At 44.5% G+C, this 21,209-nt stretch overlaps 1 protein-coding gene across 3 annotated transcripts in view; it reads right to left on the minus strand.

Moving 5' to 3' along the window:
* Positions 1-20,736, minus strand: part of lrrc31 (leucine rich repeat containing 31) — a 44,779-nt gene extending 24,043 nt beyond the window's left edge. Inside the window, exons 1-3 of one of the 3 annotated variants that reach the window (XM_055645354.1) lie at positions 20,509-20,736; positions 11,441-11,498; positions 5,586-5,647 (exon numbers count right to left, since the gene is read on the minus strand). In XM_055645354.1, coding sequence (XP_055501329.1) covers positions 5,586-5,598 — 13 coding nt within the window. In that variant the 5' untranslated portion in view covers positions 5,599-5,647; positions 11,441-11,498; positions 20,509-20,736. The remainder of the gene's footprint in view (positions 1-5,585; positions 5,648-11,440; positions 11,499-20,508) is intronic. The other 2 variants (XM_055645353.1, XM_055645355.1) reach the window with 2 other exon arrangements.
* Between the last annotated feature and the right edge of the window lie 473 nt (positions 20,737-21,209).

Genomic DNA, 21,209 nt, shown 5'->3' on the forward strand with positions numbered 1-21,209 from the left:
CCGCTGCTTTTAAAACAAACACTCCCGCACGCCGAGGCTGGGAGGGAGCGAGGGGGAGGACTCCTTCCGCCATCTGAAGCAGCTGCACCGCTCGGCCCCGCACCTTCCTCTTGGCTGGCGGAGGAGGGGATGTAGTGGCTAGGAGATTCCAATTGCTTCCCCCTTTGGCGGCGGCACTTGGCGATGGACAGGGACGGCCAAGGCAACGGGGCGATGATGCTGTCCCTGTCCGATGAGCGCTGTCCTTCCTTCCTCCCCACCGCCCCCCCCCCCCTCTCTCTCTCTTGGACGTCCCCCTCCACCCCTCTTATCCTTAGACCCCCCCTCTCCATCCAGCACTGATCCCCAATCCCACCTATTCAGTCCTCACTGACACCCTTGAACTCCCCTCCCCATCAACGCCCCCATCTATTCATCCTGCACTGATCTCCCCATCCACCTCGCATTGATTCTCCTGCCACCTACACTTGTCCCCAAATTTATCCTGTACTCACCCCCATTCCCATCCATCCTTCACCGATCATCCCATCCATCCTGTAGTGATCTCCCCATTCATCTTTTACTGTTCCCCCATTCATCCTGTACTGATCCCCTTATTCATCCTATACTGATCCCCTCATTCATCCTGCACTGATCCCCTCATTCATCCTGCACTGCACTGATCCCCTCATTCATCCTGTACTGATCCCCTCATTCATCCTGTACTGATCCCCTCATTCATCCTGCACTGATCTCCCCATTCACCCTGTACTGATCCCCTCATTCACACTCTAGTGATCCCGCATTCATCCCCCAAAGACCCTCCCCACCCCCCCTGACCCCCCCCCCCATTCATCCTGTACTGATCTTCCCATTCATCCTGCACTGATCCCCACCCCATCTATCCTGTACTGATCCCCTAATTCAAGAAGAATGGGGGGGAACAGTCTGAAGAAGGGTCACTGCTGCGTTTCTCCAGTAACTTTGTCTACCCCCATTCATCCTGTACTGACCCTCTCCCCTCCGTCCATCCCCGACTGGCCGCCCCATTCAACACCGCTGACATCCCCCGCACTCTCCCCTCACAATTTTACATACTCCAACCAACACGCACTAATTCACCTGCCTCAATCCTTCCATTCCGCACCGATTGCCTTCTGTACAACTGGGTATCTTCATTGCTGTTCACAACACATACATCTAATCTGAATGTTAGTACGTGTTGGTTTTGACACCTTTAAACATATTACCAAAAGAACATTTGCTGCAGTTATGTCCCTCCATTCCCTTCCATCTCTTATCCAATTTATTTTAGTGATAAAAAAACGAACCTGCCTCCACCACCTTCACTGGATTGTCGGTCATTCCACACAGCTACCACTCTCATGAAAAAAGTTCCCCCTCATGTTAGAAACTTCAGTCCCTTGTCATGCCCCCTGTTTGAATCTTTTGTTACTCTCAGGGGAAAAGCTTTTGTCAACTCTGTCGATCCCTCTGTCATTTTAAAAACCTCTGTACCCCCCTTAACCTAGCAATAAAGACCCAACTGCCAAGGCCATGTCTCTGTAACTTAGTATGTGGGAACGCAGCAACATTCTAGTAATGGCCTCTGTACTCTCTCTACGGGGTTGACATCCTTCCTATAATTAGGCGGAGGAGGTGGACACCATACCCAGAATTGGCCGCACCAATGCCTTGTACAATTTTAACATTACACCCCAACTTCTATACTCAATGCTCTGATTTATAAAGGCCAGCACACCAAAAGCTTTCTTTACCACCCTATCTACATGAGATCCCACTTTCAGGGAACTGTGCACAGTTATTCCCAGATCCCTCTGTTCACCTACATTCTTCAATTCCCTACCATTTACCATGTACGTCCTATTTTGATTTGTCCTGCCAAGATGTAGCACCTCACACTTATCAGCATTAAACTCCATACAACACATACACAACACATACATCTAATCTGAATGTTAGTACGTGTTGGTTTTGACACCTTTAAACATATTACCAAAAGAACATTTGCTGCAGTTATGTTGGCCATCTCTTGTCAGTTAGTGTAAAGTTTAACCTGTCAGATGGGTATTGTCGGTTTTTTCAGCTATTATGATAAAATGCCTTTAGAAATTTCCTTGCAACCTGTATATTTTGTTATGGATAAATTATGTGGGAAGCGAGAGTGTTTCTGTACCAATAGCAATAACGACCCGTGCCAAGGCCATGTCATGATTATTTTCTTATGTGGCACGCAGCGGCCGCTATGATGGCGGGGTGCGGGGTGCGGGGGGAGGAGGTGGAGCCGCCGCCGCCGTCAACCCAAAACATCACCGATTCCTTTTCTCCAGAGACTGACCCACTGTTACACCAGTTTTTTGTGTCTATCTTCGATTAAACCAGTATCTGCAGTATCAAGCCGTGCAAAATGACACAGCTTTTAGGTTGCCTGGCGGGACTTTAGGTGGCCATTGGCAACCGTTAATTACGAGCCCTGCGATAAGGGGTGAACCATTTAAGAGTCAGATGAGAGAAATGTATTTTTCCAGAGAGTGGTGAACCCATGTAATTCCCGATTACGAAGGAAATCAGAAGAGCAGAAAGGGGCCAGGTGATAGCTCTGGCAGAAAGCATTGAGGACAATCCCAAAGGATTTTTATATACATAAGGGAGAAAAGGGCAACTGGAAAGGGTATGGCATCCCTCAGGAATCAAAGCGGTCAACTGTGTGTTGAGCCACAGGAGATGGGCAAGGTCCTGAATGAGTATTTATCCTCTGTATTTACCAGGGAGAATGAGAAGAGGACGGAGGAACTTGGGGCAGTCAATGAAAGTGTCTTGGGTGGAGTCAATGTTACGGTCGAAGAGGTGTTGAAAGTACCATTGTGTATGAAGGTAGACAAATCTCCAGGGCCTGATCAGATATATCCGAGGACATTGTGGGAGACAAGAGAAGAAATTGCAGCAGCCCTGGTTGAAATTTACGAGTCATCTTTAAATATAGGAAAAGTGCCAGAAGACTGTCAAATGTTGTGCCTCTATTCAAGAAGGGCTGCAGGGAAAATGCTGGGAACTGTACGCCAGCAAGCTTAACATCTGTAGTGGGAAAGTTACTAGGGGGTATTCTGAGGGATAGGACATACAGGCATTTAGATGGACATGGGCTGATAAAGAATAGTCAGCATGGTTTTGTACGTGGGAGGTCATATTTCACAAATCTGATTGAGTTTTTTGAAGATGTGACCAAAAAGGTTGATGAGGGCAGACTGTAGACGTATATATGGACTTCAGCAAAGCTTCCGACAAGGTTCCACATGGTTGGCTGCTCTGGAAGGTTAGATCGCATGGGATCCAAGGAGACACCTCAATGGATAGAAAATTGGCTTAATGGAAAGAAGCAGAGAGTGATGGTAGAGGGTTGCTTCTCGGACTGGAGGTCTGTGACCAGTGGTGTGCCTAGGGTTCAGTCCAGGCCTATTCCTGTTTGTCATCTATATTAAAGATTTGGATGAGAACACACAGGGCAAGATTAGCAAATTTGCAGATAATACAAAAGTGGGTGGTTTTGCAGATGGTGAAATTGCAGCAGGACCTTGATCAATAAGACAGGGTTCGGTATTCCGAAAAACTCAAGGAATCATGGGATTTTTCAAAGGTCATTCGAGAATTAAAAAGGCGAACGGGGTGCCTGGTAGCGGGGGAGAGCGGGGTGCAACAGCGAGAGAGAGAGAGAGAGGGGGTAGATGCGAGTGGGAGACAGGGAGAGACGGTGAGAGGTGGGTGGAAGATAGGTTTCAGTTAGACAGACAACCACTGGTAAAGCCATGGCTTGTTGCTTCTGTCCTCAATCGAGGGAATGCAACTTCAGAACCCCCTCATCTCGACCGCGGGCGCAAGAAACAAATGACCCCAAGTTTGCATTGAGCGACCTGAACGTTCTTACCGTCCTCGTCGTACACCGACGTTTTGTGAGAGTGGTTGGATCCCGGGATGGAGGAGTCAGCGCCTGACAGGTGAGCGGCCCGCGGTAGCTGGTGCCTCTCCACTCACTCGCCGCTGGAAGAACTCACACCTCTACTCCCCGGGACGGACACTGCCCCCTCGATCCCGCTGCTTGGCGGCAGCCGACTAGGATTCCAGAGCATCACCAATGCCTCACATCAGCTGCTGATCCCCCACCGCCTGCCCGGATAATGTGACCGACATTGGTTGAGCTGAAGCTGGGATCCAACCACTCTCACAAACGCTGGTGTTGGGCGAGGACGTTAAGAATAGTCAGTTCACTCAACGCAAACTTTAGATCGTTTGTTCCTTGCGCCCGTGGAAATCCCCGCTCCCATCCACCCCAACCATGGCGCAAAAGTCTAATGTGTGGGAAGTCTGAAGTCTATCCAGAGGTCCGCGGACGGGAGTGTCGGCCCAGGCACGCAGCCAGCGAGGAGGGGAAGCGCCGGTCCCAGTTCGTATCCGTCCACCCTGTCCTGGGTCTCCTCCTCCTCCTCCTTTTTCCTTTCTTCTCCCCACCCCCCCCATCAGTCTGAAGAAGTGTTTCGCCCCGAAAAGTTGCCTATTTCCTTCGCTCCATGGATGCTACTGCACCCGCTGAGTTTCTCCAGCTTTGTGTACTTTGGCTTATTGGCCAGGTGGGAAGAGGAATGGTTGATGGAATTTAATACAGAGGTGTTCCATTATGTGAAGTTTATCATGGGTAGGACCTATACAGTGAATGGTAGGCCTCTGGGGAGTGTTGTAGATCAGATGGGTCTAGGAATGCATGGTTGCTTGAAGGTGGAGTTACAGGTAGATAGGGTGGTCAAAAATGCTTTTGGCAAATTAGTCTTCATCAATCAATATAATATTGAGTATAGAAGTTTGGAGATCTTGTTGCAGTTGTATAAGACGTTGGCGAGGCCTCATTTAGTGTATCATGTTCAGTTTTGGGAACCATGTTACAGGAAAGATGTTGTCCAGCTGGAAAGGATACAGAGTAGATTTACAAGAATGTTGCCAGCACAAGAGGGTCTGAGCTAATAGGGAGAGGTTGAGTAGACTTGCCCAGAGTAGGCAAATTGAGGTCCAGAGGACAGAGGTTTATGATGAAGGGGAAAAGATTTCATAGGAATCTGAGGGGTATCTTTTTCACACAAAGGGTGGTGGATGTATGGAACAAGTTGCCAGAGGAGGTAGTTGAGGCAGGAACTATCCCAACATTTAAGAAACTGTTAAGACAGGTACAATAATAGGACAGGTTTATGGGCCAAACGCGGGAAGGTGGGACTAGTGTAGCTGGGACATGTTGGCCGGTGTGGGCAAATTGGGCCAAAGGGCCTGTTTCTACACTGTATGACTAAACATATTCAAGGAGGAGCTGAATATGTTTTTAAGATCTAAAGGGATCAAAAGATATAGGAGTAAGCTGGATTGCCATCTTATCCATGATCATATAGAATGGTGGAAGAGATTCAAAGGGCTGAATGGCCTTGACCTCTCCTATTTCTCCATGGTTCATTTTTGCATGAGCTGCTTTGGAGATAGTGCTGCACAACAGGAAACAGGTTATTCCGTAAACAGTAGTTCACCTCATCCAACTCAATTAATAACCATACCTGTAGACTCCATTTCTAGAACAAAACCAGAGATCCCGGGTTAACCTCTTGTTTCAATGGCCCTTAAAAAAAGAAAAGAAAAAGAAATCAGTTAGTTTTATGGAGAAATGCCAACAATTGCAATAAACTTTGTACTACAGCCCAAATGTTCAGCACAGATTAATCAAGTATGGACCCCTTAGGCTGGTATAAACAGTGTTAGACACTTCAATTAATGCAAGGCAGTGTACAGAAAAAGCTGCTAAAGTTCATTTGGTTATTTATTCAGGTTAGTTTAGTTTATTGTCACGTGTTCCGTAGTAAAGTGAAAAGCTTTTGTTGCGTGCTAACCATTCAGCAGAAAGACAAATCATGATTACAATCGAGCCATTTACAGCGTATAGATACATTTTTTTAAAATATTTTATTTTATTAGAAGTAAGCACAGTCATATGGCACCAAAGTGCCTAATATATATTTTCATAATACATTTTATGTACAACTTCTTTTTTTTTTGTTACATTGAAAAAAGATGAGAATAAGAAAAAGAGGTTAGATAGTAAAGGATAGAAAAATGTGAAATATATAGTGTGTGAAGAAAGAAAACGAGTAAATGAAGAAAGTTGAGAGAGAAAATAGTGAAAAGAAAAGGAGATCATTATTTATAGTCTTGACCAACCCTCGTCCAGTCCTGAAACAGTTATTTTTTACAATTGTGTTGCACCATATGATTCCAAAAAAACGACGAATGGAGACCAACTCGTTATGAATTGGTCTGATTTATCCATTAGGGGGAATCGCATTTCCTCAAGATGAGCGGTGTCCAACATACTTGCAGTCCACATTTTAAGCGTTGGTATTGATGTACCCTTCCAAAATTTAAGTATTAATTTTTTTGCTATTATTAAACCATAATTAATGAATAGATTTTGAGATGCGTTCAATTTATTCCCATCTTCCATTACACCAAATATAATCATTTCAGTATTAGGTTCCATTCTTGTCTTGAATAATTTTGTATTTCAAAAATATCATTCCAAAATCTATAAAGTTTTATGCAGGAAACTAAGGAGTGTGTTATAGTTGCCTTTTGGGTTAGACATTTATCACAAGTGGCGGATATATTTGGATAAAATTTGTTCAATCTTGTTTTTGAATAATATAATCTATGTACAATTTTAAATTGTATTAGATTATGTCTTACATTAATTGAACATTTGTGAATCAGGTATTTTTCCCATTTAACCTTCGTAATTTTTATCATTAATTCCCGTTCCCACTCTTCTCTAAGTACCTCTGTCGATGGTAGGTCTATATTTAGAATACTATTATATAAATAGGATATTAATAGTATAGATACATGATAAGGGAATAACGTTTAGTGCAAGGTAAAACCAGCAAAGTCCAATCAAGGATAGTCTGAGGGTCACCAATGAGGTAGATAGTAGTTCAGGACTGCTCTCTAGTTGTGGTAGGATGATTCAGCTCTGAAGAAACGGTCCCTGAACCTGGAGGTGTGCGTTTTCACACTTCTATTCCTTTTGCCTGATGGGAGAAGGGAGAAGAGGGAGTGGCCAGGGTGCGACTCATCCTTGATGATGCTGCTGGCCTTGCCGAGGCAGCGTGAGGTATAAATGGATTCAATAGAAGGGAGGTTGTTTGTGTGATGGTCTGGGCTGCATCCACAATTCGCTGCAATTGTTTGGATGGAGCCCTTGCCAAACCAAGCTGTGATGCATCCGGATAAAATGCTTTCAATTGTGCACTTGTAGAGACTTGGGAGACTTCCTAAGCCTTGGAAGGAAGTAGAGGCATTGCTGTGCTTTCTTGGTCGCTGCTTCAAGATGGGTGGTCCACGAGAAGTTGCTGGTGATATTGACTACTAAAAATTTAAATAAACTTTTCCCCAATGTCTCACCCATTTGTGATAAATGTCAGTTACAAGAAGCTAACATAGCGCACTCTTTTGTTTTCTGTATAAAAATCCAAAAATTCTGGAACGAAATATTTGAAATCTTTACAAAATTATTTAAAACAAAACTACTACCCAAAGTAGAATGGATCATTTTTGGAATATCGGAAGGTAACCCAGAATTAAATATGTTTCAAAAGAACTTACTTAATTATGGGCTAATAATGGGAAAAAAGCTTATACTTAAATTTTGGAAAAATGCTCCAATACCAACAACAAAAATGTGGATTTCAAACATGTTCGAAACACTACACTTGGAAGAGATGAGACTCCTCCTAGCAGGCAAAGCAGATCACTTCCAAAAGACGTGGTCTGCATTTATGGAACTATTACAAGCATAAGGTGCAATAATAAGTTAAAACATAAAGGCTACCAGGACCTGGTAACGGGGGGTATAAAATAAATTTTTAATAAAAACACGGTTGGTATATCCTTTTTTGCGGAGTTTTGTGTTACAATAGAGCGATTGATTTTCCTTTCTTCTTTTTTTTTCTTTTCTTTCTAGGGTCTTATTTCTTTTCTTTACTTCCTTCTCTAATTCCTTCCCTAAGGGGTTCTCTTCTCCCAACACTTTCCTGCACCTTCACGATTCTTGCTCACTTTCCTTACTTCTTTTATTTCTATCTTTTTTAAAGCTCAAAAAATGAAGTGGTACAACATAATGTAATAAGATATATGCGATGTATTAATGTGATTTACTGTACTGCTAATAAAAATAAAATTAAAAAAAAAAAAAAAAAAGAAATTTGAAGTTTTCAAACATTTCTACTTTGATGCCATCAATGCAAGTTGGGGTATGTGATCAGGAATGTGATAACATCAGGAAGCCACTTGCTTCCTGGAGTCCATCACTATCTCCTTTGTCTTGCTGACTGAGAGAATGGTTGTTGTCTCGACACCAGGACACGAGGTTCTCCATCTCCTTCCTGTACTCGTTTACTATTTAATATCCGGCCCACAATGGTGGTGTCGTCTGTGAATTTGTAAATTGAATTAGGTTTGTACATGTCTGCACAGTGGTGGGTGTACATGGAGTAAAGAAGGGGGCTGAGAACACATCCTTGTGGACCACCAGTGTTGAAGATTATAGTAGAGGATGATTTGTCCCCTATCCTCACTGGTTGTGGTCTGTTTTATTATTATTATTATTATTATACTTATGGGTGCCTTTCAAAGACTCTCAAGGACGCCTTACAAAATTTAATAAGCAGATTACAAAATATATAAGCACCTGTTGGTCAGGAAGTCGAGGATCCAGTTGCAGAGATGAGTGCTGACACCAAGTCCCGTGCATTTGGTGATGAGCTTGGAGGGTATAATAGTGTTAAAGGCAGAGCTGTGGTCTATGAATAGATGTCTGACATACAGTAGGTGTTTCGCTTATCCTGGTGTCCCAGGGATGAGTGTAGGGCTAGGGTGATGGCATCATCCGTAGACCTGTTGTGGCGGTAGGTGAACTGCAATAGGTCAAGGTCGCTGGGTAGACTGGATTTAATGCGTTCAATAGCTACCCTCTCAAAACATGTCATGATGGTGGATGTCAAGCCCACTGGATGGCAGTCGTTTCGGCATGAGATCTTGTTTACATCGACTCTGGGATGATGATAGTCTTCGTGAAGCAGGTGGGTACCTCAGAATGGAGTAGGGAGAGATTAAAGATGTCCGCGAATACTCCCGCAAGCTGGTCCGCGCAGCTACTAAGGACACGGCCAGGAGCTCCGTCTGGGCCAGTTGCTTTTTGTGGGTTTACCCTCAGGAAGGCCGATCTAACCTCTGCTGCAATCACCCTGGGAAGAGGCACACTGGAATCTGAAGGGCCAGGTGTCACCGGTCTATTGGCCTTCTGCACATAGTGAGTATAGAAAGCTTTCGTTCACAGGTAGGGTCACACGATCACCAATGATGTTGCCTGACCTCGCTTTGCAGACAGTTATCTTATTCAGACCTTGCCACATTCTCTGTGTGTCTGAGTGATAATACTAGGACTCAAGTTTGTCCCGGTATTGTCTCCTCGATGGCTTTGCGGAGATCATAGCGGGCCTTCCTGTAGCGATCGGGATGATTTGATGTATGCAGCAGACCTGGCCTTAACCTGTAAATGTACCTGTTCATCCATGTCTTCCGGTTGGGGAACACTCGGATTGAGTTCGCCCGCACACAGTCTTCCACGCACTTGCTGATGAAGTCAGTCACGGCAGTGGCACACTCATCCCCGAGGAATAATTGAGCATTCCCCTTACCTAAAACCCATTTCCACATCTCTGCGGAATCCCTGAATATGGACCAGTCCACAGACTCAAAGCAGTCGCGTAAGATGTCATCCGTGTCCGTTGTCCAGCTGTTCGCAACTCTGTACCGAATCCTCCTGCCTTAATTGTTGTTTGTAGGCAGGGAGCAGAAGCACATTGATCACATTTCCCAAAAATGTGGTAATGGGAAAGAGCAGTGGGCATTTTTTAATTTAATACATAGCAGTGGTCGAGGGTAGGGTGCTAAAGAGTGCTGCAGAGATACAAGGTGAAAGGCATTGCAGGGCTCTCGCTTAACCTTTTTTCCCCCGTTGCCAGCTGGGCAACCTAGGCAGCTATTTAGGTTGCCAAATGACAGTTTAGGTGGTCATTTAAGATCGGTTGCATGACACGTGCGATAATGTGCTCGGACGAAGTGCGTAGTTACCAGTCGGAGTTATGGTCAATGAAGCATTCACATATTATTTCTGCTTCCAATAAAGTCATAAACTAAAGATATTCACCAATCAAGACGTGATATATACCACAATGACATGCAGCAAAATTACAACACAGTATCTCATCTCCTTTTACACGTTGCAATAAATACAATTTCTATTATTTCTTTCCACTTCCAAACAAAAATATGGTTATTCAGCGTATGATCAACCTCGGTGAGACCAAGCGCAGGCTTGGCGATCTCTTCGCACAACCCCTCCACTCAGTTCGCAATAACCAACCTGATCTCCCGGTGGCTCAGCACTTCAACTCCCCCTCCCATTCTGAATCCGACCTTTCTGTCCTGGTCCTCCTCCATGGCCAGAGTGAGCCACACGGCAAATTGGAGGAACAGCACCTCATATTTTGCTTGGGTAGTTTACACCCCAGCGGTATGAACATTGGCTTTCTCCCTCCTTCCCCTCCCATTCCCAGCTCTCCCACAGCCTACTGTCTCTGCCTCTTCCTTTCTTTTTCCCGCCCCACACCCTTCCCGACATCAGTCTGAAGAAGGGTCTCGACCCGAAACGTCACCTATTTTATTCGCTCCATAGATGCTGCCACACCTGCTGAGTTTCTCCACCATTTCTGTCTACCCATTCACACAATTCTGTTATCCCACTTTCCTCACCCACTCCCTGCACATTAGGGGCAATTTTACAGAGACAAGTTAACCTACAAAGCCAATGCATCTTTGGGATGTGGGAGGAAACCCACACGCTTGCAGGGAGAATGTGCAAATTCAACACAGACAGTGCCCAAGAACAGGATTGAACACAGATCTCTGGTGTGTGAGGCAGGAAGTCCACCAGCTGTGCCACTATATTTTATTTTCCAACACACAAAAATTATACGTTGATAACTTTGGTTACTAAAAAAGAAACTATCCATTTTCAGTCTTAAATCTCTAAGTGACGCTATGTCCCCCTTTACAGCTACTGTATGTTTTAATTCAGTTCAAGGCTATTGGGGCAGTACATTTGCCATAAAGTTGCTGCCTAAAATTGCCAGAGACCCGGAATTGATCCCGAATATGGGTGCTGTCTGTATGGAGTTTTGTTTTCTCGTTTATAACATTGTTTACAGAGTACTATGTTTACATATTCTGTTGTGCTGCTGCAAGTAAGGATTTCATTGTTCTAACTGGGACGTGAGAGAATAAAACACTCTTGACTTACGTCGCTGATGTGTGGGATAGAACTAGAGTACGGGTGATCGGTGGTCCAGAGATGCCGGCTGCTCCATGGAGTTCCCCCACACAATTGAAGCATGAAATAGTCTTAACCCTACCATAGGTACCAAGCAGACGCAACTAAATTTAAGGTAGCTTTTTTTTCCCCAAGAAACCTTTTTTGCTTAAGTCCAAGTCAAGATTCAAGAGAGTTTTATTGTCATGTGTCCCAGATAGGGCAATGAAATTCTTGCTTGCTGCAGCACAACAGAATATGGAAACATAATACAGTACAGGAGATAAAAGTTCAGTGTGTCTATATACTATAGACCATATATATATATATATATATATATATATATATATATATATATATATACAATAAATAAACAGATAAAATGCAATAGGCTGTTATTTTTCAGAGTTTGGAGTTTGGTGGTGGTGGGTCCACCAATTTAAATTCCATTTGGAATATTTTTGGAGGACCAGGAAACCAAGAAGCAAGAGTTGCTCCAGGGAGTTACTGCAGCTCCAGGGAGTGACCCGGCGTTGTTTTTCAGCGGTTGCGGTGAGTCAGCGACCGGACAGCAATGGCGGGCAGTACTCCCACAATGCAAAGGGAGGGAGAAAGTGGCCGACGCCGACCAGTTGCCGTGGCAGTGCGCATGTGCAGGGCCGCACGTGCACACAACCACGGCCGATGATGTGCTCAGCGGCCGGCTGTGCCGAGCAGAGATCTGAGACCCGAGCGGAGAGCTAGCGCCGAGCGGAGACCCAAGACTCGAGAGGAGAGCCGCGCGCCGAGCCAAGAGCTAGCACCAAGAACCGGGACCCGGACACGGATGGCGGGCGGGTGGCCCGGTTGCTTGCCAAGTCGGGCAAAATGGCATGGCTTTTAGTTTGCCCGGCAGGATTGTAAGTTGCCAATGGCACCCGGGCAACCGCTAATTTCGAATTCTGCATTGAATTTAAAGATTTATCTTTTCAATCCAAACTATTGGATTACATAATTGTTACATAAACTATTACATAATTGTTACTTAAAAATGTACCATTCTTTCTGCTTCTGTTGATATTACATAAAGCCACACAACATGGAATAGATTCTTCAGTCTATTGTGTAAACATTGACCACAGGTTATCCTACCCACACCAATCCCACTTTCCAGCACTAGCTCCACAGCCATCTCCGCCTCTACAATACAAGTAATTGTTTGGATACTTAAATGGTGTCAGTCTCTGCCTGCAACGCCACCTCAAACCCGTCACACTGTGCGAGCTGACCCACGAGGTACCCCGAGTTTAAAACAAATTTAACTCGTGGTAATCACCGACAATTAACGTAGCGGGAACGTCAGAACTCGTGGACGCAACTTAGCGACTCGTGGCGCTAACGGCAGGTACCCGTGAAACTTGATAACTCTTGAAAAAATTCAAGCATGTTTAAAGTTTTCCACGTGTAAAATGTACTCTTGCAGTTAAAAATTGAAACATTTAAACACGTTGTAAGAACGTAGTGGCCCGTGCATTTACCTTAGTGACTCGTGAGTACAACTATCATGATTTCATTTGGACTCTACTCTGCCTTCAGGATTATGCCAAACATTTGTCACTCTTTGGGTAATTCAATTATTTTTCTGGGTTTATGTTCTAAATATACTTTCCATTTGTTTCCACTTACAGCCCCCAGGTTAATAAATTATCTGACAATATTTAAGATTGTTTAAGTAATCGTGTATATAGAACTAAAGTAAACCGTGTATATAGAACTAATTCCATGTGCGTGAGACCGGGGAGGGGGGGGTGGGGGGGGTAATTCATAATTATTGTGACCAGCAGAACAAGCCTCCAAAGACGTACAGGCTTGTGGGTTCATTGACTTCTGTAAATTGCCACTAATGTTTGGGATGCGAAAGTGGGATAAACGAGAAATCGGTTTTGGGTGATCGCGTCACATGTTCCTGTTCTGTGTTTATGTGTTTAGTCCACATTTTATGTGTTAGAACACGGACATTTTTTGTAACTTAATCTAATGACCTTGGTGGTTACACTGACTGTATGCAACCTGTTAACATTGTTCTCCTAGCTCTTCAACAAAACCACATCATAACACGTTGCCCTCAGAGGACCAGTCACCATATATGAATCCGTGCAACCTTTTACAACAGGCTCCGGACAGGGAGTGGAAAAAAAAATCTCTTCTTATGAAAAACAAACCTCAATCACTTTGAAATGTGTTGGAAGGAACAGCAGATGCTGGTTTAAACCAAAGACAGACACATAAAACTGGAGCAGCTAACAATGAATGGCCTGTTCCCTTTATCATCGTTACTTTTGTGCATACCTTTCATTCTACATCTCTCGTGTTCCTTTCCCCAACTCAAAGCCGCAGGATGGAGATGTCTTCTTTAACACTGTTGCTTATTTAAACAGACCTTCATTCAACCTTCATGAGCGGATGGCTCAAGAGTAACTCGGGAGACGAACTTGGAACATCGCAGAAATAACAAGTAAACGTCAAACCCGTGGGAACTTGGTTAAACTCTTGATCATACACTTGGAATCTCGTACACAACCACGAGTCTTTCGTTCGGGGAACCTCGTGGGTCAGCTCGCACCGTGTGACAGGGCTTTCAGGCTGTTCCACATTCCAACCACCTTCTGGATGAAAATATCCCGACAAGTCCTTTCCAGGTCGTACCCCATACCTTAAACGTTGTCCTCTAGTTTTAGACACGTATGCAGTGGAAACAGTTGCCTTATTTATGCTCCTCATAACTTTGTATAACTCTATCAGATTCCTCCCAGCCTCCTTCACTGGGGAAAACGAGCACAGCCTATCCAACCTCTTAATAACCACAATCGTTCATGTCAGGCAACCTTGTTAATCTCCTCTAAACCCTCTCTTGCTTCTTAGTTTCACCTATACTGTTCACAGTACTCCTGTTGTGCCAAAAGCTATATCTGATTACTGCATAACCTACATGCTCTTATATTCTACTATTTCCTTGATAAACATTGTCATAACACCATAGAGCACAGAAATAAGCCCTTTGGCCAAACTCCTCTTTGCCAATGAATTTGCCTAACTGAGCACATCCTATTTGCTTATGCCTGACCCATATTAACATATAGAAGAATAAATGCAGGCAATGTCTGTGTTGAACATGATGCCAAGTCCTTTGGCTGCATGTGATCCACATTCCCTGCATATACATGTGCCTATCTAACAGCCTTTTAAGCAACACTATCCTATCTGCCTCCACCACCACCCCTGGCAGTGTATTTGAGCACCCACCAGCCTGTGTTAAAAAAAAAAAACCCTGCCCCTCTCATGTTAAAACAAAGCCTCTAGTCAATGACATTGTCATATTGGGATAAAGGTTTTGGACTATTTACCCAATCGACTCCTCTCATAGTTTTATAAACTTCTATCAGGTCTCCTGCACTCTCCAGAAAAAAACAATTCAAGTTTATTCAAACTCATTATAGCTAATCCCGGCAGCATTCGGGTAAATCTCTGTGCCCTCTCCAAAGCCTCCACATCGTTCCTCCAATGGGGCTACTAGATCTCTACACAATACACCAAATACAACTTAACCAAAGTTTATGGAGCTGCAGCATGACCTTCCTGACTTTTATACGCAAAGCTCTGATGTAGCACAGCATTGGCCTTATTTATAACTCTATCCGCACCTTGGAACTTTCAGGGAAACATGCACTTGGACCCCAAGATCCATTGTTAGTAGGGTTGTAGTATAAAGGTTAAACTGACAATTTCAGCTAAAATGTGAAATAGAGTTATCAGGTAAGTTAGCAGCCCTCCATTCCATTGCCTCGCGAAAACAAGTTTCCAGATGCATTATCTCCTCGCACATGTCTCTGCCCGTTTCTGTAGTTGATCTACATTCTGCAGTCTACTTTCGACAGCTTTCTTCACTGTCAACAACTCCAGCAATCTTGTTGTTGTCTGTAAACCAGTGGTGGGACTCATCAGTGTAGAGGATGAATCAATGTACAGGGAGGAAGTGAAACAACTAGTGGACTGGTGCGGCAACAACAATTTAGAATTAAACGTAGACAAAACAAAGGAGATGATTGTCGACTTCACGAGGTCGCAGCCCAAACACACACCCCTCAACATCAGTGGCACCACGGTGGAGAGTGGAGAGCATAAAGTTCCTCGGAGTGCAAATCACAGACAGTCTCACCTAGTCCAGGAGCAACACTGGGATTGTCAAACGGGCCCATCAGCGACTGCACTACCTTAGGAAACTCAAACAGGTCTCACTTCCCACCAACATCCTCAGGACTTTTTACAGGGGCACGGTGGAGTCTGTACTCACAAACTGCATGAACACGTGGTACTCCAACTGTAACTGCTCAGACAGGAAGTCTCTGCAGATGGTAGTGAGGGGAGCAGAGAGGATCATTGGCATCTCGCTACCCTCGGTACAAGAACTGTTCCAGAGCCGCTGCCTGAAAAAAGCACTGAGCACAGCAAAGGACAGATTGCACCCACTCCACACACACCTAGATCTCCTGCCATCAGGAAAGAGATACCGCAGCATCAAAGCCCGGACAACCAGACTGTTAAACAGCTTCCTTCCACAGGCTGTGAAGCTGCTAAACAGTCACTCCACCTGATTCTGCTGCTTTTACACTGACAGTTTAATAACTGGTACTGAGTAATAACTCTGGCACTGGTTCAGGCCACTTCAATCAGCTGCCCTGGACATTTTATGACTGTTTTTTACTTGTATTTCAATGTTGCTTTTTTTTTTTTACCTGCACTTTTTTAAACTATTCGTACTATTTTTTATCAGGAACTGGATTGTTTTGTTTAATCGTTTTTATTTATGCGTGAAATGTTTAAGTTTTTATGTGCGATGCTCCGGTATTCCCTGGGAAACGTCTTCTCATTTTGCACTGTACAACTGTTGCTTTGCAAGATGACAATAAAAGGATGATGATGATGATAAACCCATGCACAATTTTGTTCAAGTCACTTACACACTTCACAAACTACAGAGATCCCATACAGACCCCTGCAAAACACCTCTGGTCACAAACCCCCAACCAGAACACCATTCCACTACTTTCCCCGATCTTCTATGGCTAAATCAGTATTAAATCCAAGTTATCCAGTCACCGCAGATCCCATGCATTCGATTCTTCTGGATCAGTTGAACATGGCAGATTGTTCAAGATGCCTCACTAAAATCAATGTGGACAACATCCACTGCCCCACATTCAAACAACCTGTCACCTCCTGAAAAATATTATCCAGTTAGGACGTGACATGCAAAAAAAAGCTATGCTGACTGTCCCCAATTAGCCCATCATCTTATAAAATGCACAGAATCCTATCCGAAAAATGCCTCTTCTATAGCCTCCTTACCACTAATGTGAAAATCACCATTCTATCATTTCATAGATTTTCTCTACTTCCCCTCTTAAACAAATTAACAACATTGACTACTTTTCAGTTGTCCAGGACCTCGCCTGTGGTGAGAGAAGATACAAAGACCTTCAACATGACTCCCACAATGCCTCTTGGGGAGGCACGGTGGTGCAGTGGTAGAGTTGCTGCCTTACAGTGCCAAACATAGAAACATAGAATATAGGTGCAGGAGTAGGCCATTCGGCCCAAAGACCAAGGTTTGCTCCTGACTACAAGTGCTGTCTGTGCAGAGTTTATATGTTCTCTCCATGATTTGCATGGCTGTTTCCCAGTACCTCCGGCTTCCTCCCACACTCCAAAGTCGCATAGGTTTGTAGGTTAATTGGCTTGGTAAATTTGTAAATTCTCCCTAGTGTGTGTAGAATAGTGTTAATGTGCAGGGATCGCTGGTCGGTGCGGACTCGGTGGGCCGAAGGGCCTGTTTCCATGCTGTATCTCTAAAACTAACTGTGTTGGCATTTTCAGCGAACTGTGTACATGTACTCCAGGGTTTTGTGAACACATAGTTTCAGTTTACTTTCAGTTTAGTTTAGTCTACTGTCACATGTACTGAGGTACAGTGAAAAGCTTTGGTTGCGTGCCAACCAGTCGGCAGAAAGACAATACATGATTACAATTGAGCCATTTACAATATTTTCATACGCGATAATAGTATAATGATTAGTGCAAGGTAAAGCCAGAGATCAAAGATAGTTTGAGGGTCACCAATGGGGTAGATAGTAGTTCAGGACTGCTCTCTCGTAATGATAGGATGATTCAGTTACCTGATAACAGCTGGGAAGAAACTGTCCCTGAATCTGGAGGTGTGCGTTTTCACACTTCCATACCTTTTGCCCGAAGGGAGAGGGGAGATGAGGGAATGGCAGCGTGAGGTATAAATGGAGTCAATGGAAGGGAGGTTGGTTTGTGTGATGGACTGGGTTGTGTCCATAATTCCGTGCAGTTTCTTGCAGTTTTGGATGGAGCAGTTCCAAAACCAAGCTGTGATGCGTCATAGAAAGCATGTTATCATGATGCATTTGTAGAGGTTGGTGAGAGTTGTTGTTTCCTACGACTTCTAAAGAAGTAGAGGCATTGGTGTACTTTTGCTTCTATATGGGTGGCCCTGGAGTTAAAGAGTCATAGTGACATTAGGATTTGGGCCGAGGAGCTTTTGCGTTCAGGTTCGTGACTCAACTCATGGAACTACCTGAATTTTTAACATATTGTGTAAAAATATTATATAAATCATACCTGAAACTTGTGAAAAACAAAACCTACACATTTTCTTTAAATATGACAAAAACTTCCAATTTTCCGCGTAGTAATTGTCCAATCAATGCAGGTTTGGCATTGAGGTCGGACGCAAATTGACCAATCCCGCACTTTGTTTTATGGTCGCTAGGCAGCGAGGACTCTGGGATCATGACTGCCCCCTCATTACATCAATAGCAATAACAAGGTTTCCAAGGATAAAGGTCATGCTAACCTTGCTGATCATTTTGTTTTTCTTGATTTATCTTTATAAAGATGATGTGAACTGTTAAATAAAAAAGATAAATAACAAATGTACAGCTAGAGTTAGGGTTGGGGTCAGGGTTATGGTTAGTGTCAGTCGGTAGGACGATGGATGCTGTGGAGGATTAGTCGGGCTGTCGGAAGGCCGGTGAGTGCTGCGAAGGGTTGGTTGGGCAGTTGGTAGGCCGACGTTGCAGCGAGCAGGCAGACTGACGGAGCTGGCACTATGGGGGTGCTGAAGGCAGCCCGGGCGGTGTGCAAGGCAGTGCCGCTCCCCACCATCATCCAGATGATCCAGAAGAGCATGTGGCCAAGATGGACGCGCTGTGGGGCCACACAGTCCCAAAGCTGCTCCAGCTCCAGCCGTGGGCAGTTCTGGAAAGGGGGGAGGGGGGCGAATTAGGGTTCAGCATTTTTCGCTCAGTGGAAGATGCCTTAACCTTCCCCCAGCCTGGCACTGCCCAGTCCCACTATGGCCGTGATGTCCACTCTGCACTCTGGCAGTCTGTGGGGTTCAGTAAACAGGGAACGCAGAAGAACTGCCCTCGCCCATTAATTAGGCTGGTTCAGGAGCCGGACCTCTGCTGCACTCATTCAAAAAACACACACAATTGTATTAATTATATATGATTACAGTCATATTCACTATATATATATATATATATATATATATAGAAATTAGGTGCAGGAGTAGGCCAATCGGCCCTCCGAGCCTGCACCGCCATTCAATGTGATCATGGCTGATCATCCAACTCAGTATCCCGTACCTGCCTTCTCTCCATACCCCCTGATCCCCTTAGTCACAAGGGCCACATCTAACTCCCTCTTAAATATAGCCTCAACTGGCCTCAACTACCCTCTGTGGCAGAGAGTTCCAGAGATTCACCACTCTCTGCGTGAAAAAAGTTCTTCTCATCTCGGTTTTAAAGGATTTCCCCCTTATCCTTAAGCTGTGACCCCTTGTCCTGGACTTCCCCAACATCGGGAACAATCTTCCTGCATCTAGCCCGTCTAACCCCTTAAGAATTTTGTAAGTTTCTATAAGATCCCCTCTCAATCTTCTAAATTCTAGAGAGTATAAACCAAGACTATCCAGTCTTTCTTCATAAGACAGTCCTGACATCCCAGGAATCAGTCTGGTGAACCGTCTCTGCACTCCCTCTATGGCAATAATGTCCTTCCTCAGATTTGGAGACCAAAAATATATTGTGAATATGACTAATATTGTCATATCTCTGGCGTGTAGACAAACGCACAACAGGGTGGTTAAAGTGATCATCAAAACCAAGAGGAATTTGAACAAATCTCAGAAATGAAGTTTTTTTCAGGAAAGTACTGAACTTATAGCTGTTAACTCAATCATAAGATATGCAACGAAATGTATAAAACATGTATAAAATCGACTTCACAGGACGATTGGGAGCAACAACTCCATGGAACAGAAGGCACTCAGGAAGTAGTGATCAGATCAAACCCACACACCATCACCTGGAACAAACGAGATACAGTATGGGGTTTTGGAAGTTGTGTAACTATGTAATAAACACCATTCCTGTTACAAGGCCACAGACTGGTGTACAGGTTAAAGATTCCACAAGCAGTTCTGATAATTACACACAATGCGCTTGAACAAATGTTGACAATGTCATATTACGTGTGGAACTAATGATTAGAGTTTTTATTTTTTCAATCTAACAATATTCCCTTTTACCGCATCTGATCTTACACGGCGACAATTTCACACTTGCTACTCCATGGTCCCAGAAGAAGTCAGCACCGTGAGTTTGACCCGACTACAAAGAGACTGCGGCCACTCTTGGTGTAGACTCCTGGCTTCCACGACCCCGACCAAACAGACGCCGTTCTCATCCAAGTACTTTGTTTCTAGCATTGTTTCACCGTTTACACAAGATTACCGTGAGCTAAAGCGACGCGCAGCCCGCGGGACTATCCCCAAAGCATCACAAAAACATTCAAAGCGAAAATAAAACGGCCAGGTAAGGTGCGGTTAAAGATTGTCAGGTGGCCGGCGCTGTGTTTCAGCGACAAACATGCAGGTAAATCACTGACAGACCCACAGCACCAAGGCGTGGTTACCATTTGAAAAACATTACCTGGAGAGTTGGCACGGCAGAAACATTCGCAACTCTGGGCACTTCTCCTCGGTCTTAAACTAAATGTGAGTGAAGGAGAAAGTGCGGCAACTGAGCGCAGTCGGTCGGTCTGTCTGTCCTCCTCCCGGCCCGGGCGGTGAACTAACTCTCCCAGTCTAGATGCTAGATGCTGCTCGCTCGCATCTAGGAGTGGCCTGGACTAAGGATCCCTGCAGTGAACAATCACTTCAGCGAGGCTGAGACAGCGATTTACAGAGTGCGAGGCGTGACCATTTGGGAAGTCGAACATGGGCAGGTCCTACACAGTGAATGGTAGGTCTGGGGAGTGTTGTAGAGCAGAGGGATCTAGGAGTGCAGGTACAAGGTGGGTCGCAGGTAGATAGGGTGGTCAAAAATACTTTTGGTACATTGACCTTCATCAGTCAGAGTACGGAGTTTAGAATGTGTTCAGTTCTGGGCACCATGTTATAGGAAAGATGTTTTCAAGCTGGAAAAGGTGCAGATAAGATTTACAAGGATGTTGCCAGGCCTTAAGGGTCTGGGCTATAGGGGGAGGTTGAGTAGGCTGGGACTCTATTCCCTGGAGCGCAGGAGGGTGAGGTAGATGCACAGCCTCTTGCCCAGAGAAGGTGAATCGAGGACCAGATGACATAACTTTAAGGTGAAGAGGAAAAAGATTTAGTAGGAATCTGAGGGGTAAC

The sequence above is a fragment of the Leucoraja erinacea genome, chromosome 14 (genome assembly GCF_028641065.1).
Source record: "Leucoraja erinacea ecotype New England chromosome 14, Leri_hhj_1, whole genome shotgun sequence".
NCBI classification, from domain to species: Eukaryota; Metazoa; Chordata; class Chondrichthyes; order Rajiformes; family Rajidae; genus Leucoraja; species Leucoraja erinaceus.